This window comes from Parasteatoda tepidariorum, chromosome 2 (assembly GCF_043381705.1).
Source record: "Parasteatoda tepidariorum isolate YZ-2023 chromosome 2, CAS_Ptep_4.0, whole genome shotgun sequence".
Classification (NCBI taxonomy): Eukaryota; Metazoa; Arthropoda; class Arachnida; order Araneae; family Theridiidae; genus Parasteatoda; species Parasteatoda tepidariorum.
This window is the reverse complement of record NC_092205.1, coordinates 93,001,066-93,009,657: the sequence shown is the minus strand read 5'-3', so window position 1 is coordinate 93,009,657 and position 8,592 is coordinate 93,001,066. Positions and strand designations below refer to the sequence as shown.

The following is an 8,592-nucleotide window of genomic DNA, read 5'->3' as shown; positions in this document are numbered from 1 at the left end:
GTCCTCCATGTTCCCACAACAAATCAATACCTCTGGGGGTACTGATCCAGGAGTTTCCTTGTCTTCTGGATTGGTTCAAAATTACAAGGCTACGGAGTTGAACGTAAGTAGTCGTAAACCCATGAAATTGGGTCGGCTGTTCAACGACGGTTATAAAATAAAAAATAAATAGAAGCCGGTTGAGCCGTGAGGGATTAGGCTATAAAGCGTTCACCTTCCAATTAGGTGAACCGGGTTCGAATCCCAGTCGATACGACTTCCGCATCCGGCTTGCAACGACCACAGTGCTGACGTGAAATATCCTCAGTGATAGACGGATCATGGGTTAGAGTCCCCTTGCCGTCAAGCTAACGGTGGAAGGTGTTCGTAGTCTTCCTCTTTATGTAACGCAAATGCGGGTTAGCTCCATCAAGATGTCTTCCACGATGGCAAATTTCTCCCTGTACTCGATCCAAGAGTTACCTTGTCTTCTGGATTGGGTTCAAAATGACAAGGATACGGAGTTGAACATTAGTAGTCGTAAACCCATAAAATTGGGTCGGCTGTTCAACGGCGGTTACAAAATTATTAAATAAAATAGAAGCCGCTTGAGCCGTGATGGCTCAGAGGATAAAGCGTTTGTCTTCCATTGAGATGAACCGGTTTCAAATCCCAGCGATGGCTGGTGGGTACGAATTCCGCGTTCGGCTTGCACCGACCACAGTGCTGACGTAAAATATCCTCGGTGGTTGACGGATAGTCAGAGTCCTCTTGCCGTCAGTATAATCGTAAGAGGTTTGAGTGGTTTTCCTCACTATGTAACGCAAATGCTGGTTAGTTCCACAAAAAAGTTATCCACGAAGCCAAATCTCTCCAAATACTTGATTTAGGAGTTCCCTTGTCTTCTGGATTGGTTTCAAAATTACGGAGTAGAACATTAGTGGTCGTAAACTCAAAAATTAGAGTCGGATGTTCAACGACGGTTATAAAATGAAACAGAAACCGCTTTTAGCGCCATCTGGTGAAACACTATGGGTTATAAAGTTGTAGAACTCTAATTTAGTACGAATGCGTGCATACAAAATGATATCGTATGATTGATTCAAATGATTGTATACAAAATGATATCGTTGGTTTTACATTTTCCCATCAGATGACACTTTTCTTTTTTTTTTCTTTTTTTTCTTTTTTTTATTTCCAATGAGCTGCACAATCGGTCTTGCCGATGGGCAGACCTAGTGCCAGAGGTGGTATCCACTCTTTCAGGACCACCACAATGGGTGAGATACCGTTGGTCATGTTAATTTGGACCACCAGATGACACTGTAAACACCTTATTAAACTGCAGTCGTTTAAAAATCAGAAGGTGAATGCGGACTTCAGTATTAAGTAGGACTTCAACCCAAGTAAACTAGTTTTCAATTATTTTAATCTACTTTGCTCTGATAAAGCTCAATATTGATTCATGAGATTGATGACATTTTTTTTCATAACTTAAATATTAATATGATTCCCCTGATGTGCATATGTTTTTTATCTTTTTAAAATAAATATGTAAGGAATAAATATGAAACATCATGATCCAATAAGTCCTATCATGTGCACATAGATTTTGGTAGGCAAAAAAAAACTTCCATCGTTCCATGATATGCTGCTCTGATAGTTGTACTTCAAGATATGCTTATGTCCTATTGTTTTTCCATATTTTGTTTTGTTTTTCCAAAAAATAGCAACATTTCATGATGAAAGATGTTGATTTACTAAAAAGATGCTCGTTTTGCATCGTTGAATTTACAATCTCCATCACTTCATGTTGAGACATGTAGACAGGATGGGTAAACATCGTTAGGATGGTTGTCCAAACATTAAAGTTAGGATGGGCAACCATCAAATAATGCTGGTGCTTTCAATAGTTGTTTTTAAATTGCTACTAATGTTTTTATTATCTTTTTTTCAATAGGGTAATCTTTTGTAATGTTTTTGTAAGGGTAATGTTTTGCTATGTATACCTTTTTGTAACGGTAATGTTTTGCAGTGTTGAATTTACAGTCTCTATCACTTCATGTTAGGAGATGTAGATAGGATAGGTAAACACCGTTAGGATGGTTGCCCAAACATTAAAGTTAGGATGGGCAACCATCAAATAATGCTGGTGCTTTCAATAGTTGTTTTTAAATTGCTACTAATGTTTTTATTATCTTTTTTTTCAATAGGGTAATCTTTTGTAATGTTTTTGTTAGGGTAATGTTTTGCATTGTAAGCCTTTTTGTAAGGGTAATGTTTTGCAGTGCTGAATTTACAGTCTCTATCACTTCATGTTAGGACATGTAGATAGAATGGGTAAACACTGTTAGGATGGTTGCCCAAACATTAAAGTTAGGATGGGCAACCATCAAATAATGCTGGTGCTTTCAATAGTTGTTTTTAAATTGCTATTAATGTTTTTATTATCTTTTTTTTCAATGGGGTAACCTTTTGTAATGTTTTTGTAAAGCTAATGTTTTGCATTGTAAACCTTTTTGTAAGAGTAATGTTTTGCAGTGTTGAATTTTCAGTCATTATCACTTCATGTTGGGACATGTAGTAGATATAATGGGTAAACATCGTTAGGATGGTTGCCCAAACATTAAAGTTAGGATGGACAAACCATCAAATAATGCTGGTGCTTTCAATAGTTGTTTTTAAATTGCAACTAATGTTTTTATTGTCTTTTTTTCCAATAGGGTAACCTTGAAGGTATTCCCATGATGCTCGTTGGCAACAAGAACGATGAGGAAGAAAACCGCGAAGTGCAATACCAAGATGGCATGGCCCAAGCTCACAAATGGAATTGCAATTTCATGGAAACGTCAGCCAAGAACAACACCAACGTCAAAGAGATGTTTCAAGAACTTCTGAACATGGAAAAGTCTAGAAACGTCAGTCTCCAAAGCGAGAGACGAACTTTAGCCCAGTTCAGGAAAGACAATTTGAAGGGCAAATGCCTCATGATGTGACGTCACATCGATCTTTCGAGAATTCCATTATACACTACTTATTAGTGTTTCCCGAATAAACTAATTCAGTTTCATAGACATTATTTGTTTTACAGAGAAAAAGAGAGAGAGAGAGAGAGAGAGAAAATATATTGTGCAGTATTTTTTAAAGATTAGGTAGAGACCGTGTTCTTTCAGAAACTATGAAAGAGGACATAGCTTCATAGTCATGTGGTTTCTTTTAACGGACCGGTTCAGACTGGTTCCCTCCCACCGGCGATCACATGTTACGACCATGTAATAAAACATTATATTTATAGAAATAATAAATACATCGTAAACATTAAAACAGACTTTCATTTGCTTCGTAATTGTGTGCTGTTAGCAGTTTTGACATTTGGATATATATAGCATGATTAAAAAAATTATAAAAAATTTCACTGATCGAAAATAAGTCATGTGGGTTTTTTTTATTAACCGGTTCAAACTAGCTCTCTCCCATCGGACATCACATGTTACGAAGATGTCATAAAACATTATATTTGTAGAAATAATAAATATAATGTTAACATTAAAGCAGTGTTTGATTTGTAGCCATTGAAAAAAGAGTTACGCGATACAAAATGTTTTTTTAAAAAGATTGAAAATCGTCCACCACATGTCACACAAAACTGTCATTAATAAAATTAAGAAAAACATGGCGAAAAAATTCAAACTAAGAAACCTCGTGTTATATAAACATTGAGATAGAAAAGTGGCTTTTTGTCGGCAAAATGTGCAGAGATTGCTAACACTTTCCGGGTGATCTGGTTTCTGTCAATCTGGAACAATATGGGGTTTCAGCCACCACCGGAACCGAACCCCAGTTCTTTGCTATGACAGCTCAGTACCTTAACCACTCAGCCATCACGACACTTGTCTGCTTAAAAGCTTTAAAGTTGGTAAAAATTTTGGTTTCTTCGACTAAATTTATTGCACAGTATTTTTTCAGGTGGCTTCTTTCTCCTTTTCGTATTCAATTTTGCTCTTACATTTAAAAATTAATGATCATTTCTATGTGCTCAAATTCAGTTCTATTGTTTTCGACATGTTTCGTTTGATATCTGATACTGTAACGGCAGTTTGATTTGCATAAAGTAAAATCATTCAACACACGCAATGAGAGAATATATGTATTATATAGCTTTTATCTGAATTAAACATAAATTAAAAGATACAATTGAAATTTACACTATTTTAAAAACATTTGGTATACTTCTTTAACTAGCGGCATTTAATGTTTTTCGTTGTTATGGAGATCATTGGTTTTAAATTTTTACCAAGCAAATTAAACATTCCAGCAACATCCCCAACATCCCATTCCAGCAACATCCAAGGAGTCAAAAAGGTTGAAATTTCACAATTTTAAGACAAGCACCAAAATGGTGGTAATGCTTCCAGCAATAACCGCCTTCACTTCACAGTCAAACTTGTATTCATCGTTTTAGAGCTGGGTGCATTTCAAAACTCTGCCGGAGATCGAACCCAGATTTTCATCATGACAACTTAGTTAGTGTTTTATCTACTCTACTATCGATTTTCAAAATTTTTATACTAAAGTTGAGATTTAAATTTTTTCATAAAACCGCTTAATAAGTAAATGAATAAATGAGTCAGTTTGTTGTGCAACACTGAATAAAAATAATGATAGATAAAATAAAGTAATATAAATAAAATAAATTAATAAATAAAATTAAGAAAATAAATTAATATATGAAATTATTTAAGATCAGCATAGTGTAGTGGGGAAGTGGAGCCCTTATTTGCCCTAAGTATAGCTAAACTCTTTGAGAAGGCTTAAATTTAAAGAGTCAATTTCCTAAAAAAGGAATTTTTTAAAAAGAAAATATTAATATCCTCCCTGTTTTATACGTTTTACTTAAGGCAAAGTTGAAATAATTTTTTCTGTGTCAATTGTATCCTTTGAATAAATGAAAATGTATGAAAGAAATCAGTTCTTTTAAACTTAATTCTGAAATAATCATTAATATTATTTTTTCTTACATTTGATTTAGAATAACCAACTTTAAAAAATATTTTCAACAATACTTAGCGTTGAAACTTTTACAACAATAAAGTTATAGAGAGTTACATAAAAATTTTAATGCAAGATATAATTTAAACAATGGTTCACATTGTTGCAAACGAAGCATCTGTTAGTTCGATTAAAAAAGTTTTTTTTCACTCATTCTTGTTTGAGATTTCTCAAATGCTGGTTGTCTTTTTGTGAAATTAAAAAGTGAGAATTATGGATAAAAGCGATTTATATCGTTTTGCTCTTTTGAATCATTGGAGAAAGGAAAGGGAAAAGTATCCCCGACCTAATCGTAAGCATGAAAACATAATTTTCAATAATTTTGAAATTTTAACTATTTATTGATATGGAACTAGAATAGTGTTAAAACTATCTAAAACTTCTGTACAGTTATCGACATTAAACATAAATTTAAAGATGATTGTGAAAATTTCGTAAACATTGAAAAAATTTAAATTTTTTTTAGACTTTTAGTATAAATAATACTTTATTCTTAAACTCAAAAGAAAAAAAAATTATGGATAGTTTAATAAAACTTTTGAAATGGTTTTTTTTTAAAAATGGTTAATCTAATTTAACTTCTTTGCTGAATGGCATTATTAAATAAAGAATAAGAAACATGTTCAAATAGAAATTTAGAGGAAAAATAGGTTTGAGTATAGAATAGAGTGCCGCTAAGATTTGGCACTGTAACCTAAGGCTTAATATATTGAATACAAAATATTTTATTTTCCTGATATTTCAATCCCGATTTCTTATTATTTCCTATTATTCTCGGTTTCTCAAAAACAGAAAAAATCTCACTTTTTAATAATTTTCCCTGTTTTCTAGAAGAACTTGAAAGAAAAAAAACTCCAAAATAAGTGGGTCACCCAATTGTTAACTTTTAACCCTAGAATAACCCACCTCTTGGCGACTTTTTGAAATCTGGCCAAGTTGGTGATTAGTACTGGGATCAACATTGCTTTTTAATTATTAAAAAAAATTAATTATTATTATTATTTAAACAACATTAACAATTTATTTAGGCAACTAACAGTTAAATAATTAACGATTTTTTTAAACAATTTATTTATTAAAATTCTCCAAAATATCTTCCGGAAACGTAGTTTGGTGAGATTTAAAAAAATCGCCAAGGGTTGGGCTATTCTGGGATCCACCCTATTTTATGTCTTTCTATATCTTATAAAAGCATTAAAAATAAAAAATAAAACAAAATAAAGTAAAAGACAAATAAAATATTACGCTAGAAAGTATTATTTACCCATTTGAGTGTTGCACGCTGAAAGAATGTGGTGTAATGTTCAAAAACTATGGAAAATTGTGTGTTATTTCAAGTTAATACCGTGTTTACACACACGTTAGAGCACATGGCTAAATCTAAAGTCCAATAAATGATAAATCTTTTACTCCATTTGTGAAACATTTTTTTCCAAACTTTGCCTATATTCGGAAATTGTCAAACGATAGATATATTTTTGTTAACAATCGACGAGAGAAGGTAAAAAGTTTGATTTCGATATTGAAATGTCGAATGAGATGCATGATGCTGAACAGTTATGAAAAGGTATGTATATTTTTAGCTGTAAAATAAAGATAATTATGTTCTCATAAGAATGAGTTCATAAATCTGCCAACTAAATTAAATAATTTTATACTATTTCATTTCTATCAGCCTAAGTTTTATTGAGCCTTGCTCAAATTCAGATTCTCTGTGCTTTGTTTATGTTTGATTCACAAACTAATTTTATTTTAAGAAATATTCTATACATAAATCCTAAGTTTTTAACTCTTGTTTTATACTGTAATGTCACTAAAACATTACTTATTCTTATGTGTAATCACCCTACTGTAATTATAAATTTTAGCTTCAGTGAATAACAAAAGTAGTCTTGGCTACTTTACACTAAAAAGTGTAAAAGAACATTCTTAGTGTTTCATTACATCATGAAGTATTCTCGGTTTTTGGTGTAAAAAAGTCGCCACTATTTTCAGTGTTAAGTTACACTACATTTTTTACACTGTAGTAATTTTTTTTAAAAAAATTTTAATGCCTTGAGCAAAATATTTTTTTACCCTTTCTTCGCTTATTAATAATTAACGTGTTTAAAAAATCCAGACATTATCATTTAGAAACTATGTTTTATTTCTCTGTTAAAAGAAATATACGTGATAGTTACAGTTTAAAGAAGCAGTTTAATTAACGATGCAGTCTTGTAATTTGTTAGAATTTTTTTTCTTTTGTATTTGGTACAATTTTTGCATGTGATACAATGATTGATTGCATGTTACATAATCAATCATTGTATCACATGATTGAATTATGGTGGCATCATTATATCACATAAATCATTCACTTAATTATTTTATTAAAATGTTCTTTTTCAAAAATATCTATCCTTTTCAAAGAAGATTTTCAACCTTTTAAATTGAATTTAAATATGAGTTGTGAAAGATTGTACGTACGGTAGTATGTTAAATTTTCTCTTTTATTACTAAATTGAAGAAACATTTATTTTAAAACTTATTTAAGCAAGATTTATTTTAAAAACTATGTTTTATTCAGATTTTATTTTAATTAATATTTTAGCATATGAGGATGGTAGCGAATTCGATGATGAATTCGAAGGGGATGATTTCGATTTGGATGAGATTGAGGAGTAAGTAGTTATCCTTAAAATTTTCAAGCGTTTGTCATTATTTTCCTTCTTTTTTTTCAAGAAAGGGTACCCTTTTAGAGTACCTGAAATATTCACGCAAAAAGCAAACACACAATTAAAAAACAATAAAATGAATGAGCGAATGAATGAAATACAGTCAAACCTCGCTATAGTGAACATGGTTTAAAGTGAACTCCCGGATATAGTGAACGAAATGTTCGCTCCCGTGCCTTACTGTACTTGAAGGTTCACTATAGCCGGGTTTGACTGTATAACTAAAGTACTCGAACTTACCTTTGGATTTATACAAATGTCTGCAATTTTTTTAATAATTCGCAGCAATAATTCCAGTGACATAGCAAAATATGCAAAAATAAAATTTAAAATTGAGGGTCCAAACTTTTAGCGGCCCTCTTGATTAAACTATTAAGACCACATTTTGCAGATTACTTTTCAAACTTTGAGGGTAAAAAATTCGATCCCATTGAAAAAAGACATATTCAGAGAATGCATGTTTTTGTGTTTGATTTCTGTAAATTTAATTATAATATGTATAAATTAAAAGGCTTTATTAGGGTGAATCAGTAGTTTACATATTAGTTGAACCTAAAGAAACTCTGGACCTAAAGAAACTCTGGAAGTCACATTCAAAGATCACTTAAATCACTGGATGTCACACAATTTTTTTTTTAATAAAAATCTATTAGCTTCTGAAATATTTAAGAAAATGTATTATTTTTATAATTTTAGTGGTGAAGAGTATATGATGGAGATGAAAGCTGAGGTGCAAATCTCTGATGAGGTTGAGGATGATGAGGTAGAGGATGGTGAGGTTGAAGATTATGAGATTGAGGATAATGAGGTTGAGGATGATGGAGATGAGGAGTTCATTAGGTATGATAAT

The 8,592-nt window shown here is 31.7% G+C and overlaps 1 protein-coding gene across 1 annotated transcript in view; it reads left to right on the top strand.

Annotated features, from left to right (window-relative positions):
* Positions 1–7,481: 7,481 nt before the first annotated feature.
* Positions 7,482–8,592, top strand: part of LOC139424916 (acidic leucine-rich nuclear phosphoprotein 32 family member B-like) — a 5,150-nt gene continuing 4,039 nt past the window's right edge. Inside the window, exons 1-2 of the mRNA XM_071177027.1 lie at positions 7,482–7,688; positions 8,439–8,582. Coding sequence (XP_071033128.1) covers positions 7,582–7,688; positions 8,439–8,582 — 251 coding nt within the window. The 5' untranslated portion in view covers positions 7,482–7,581. The remainder of the gene's footprint in view (positions 7,689–8,438; positions 8,583–8,592) is intronic.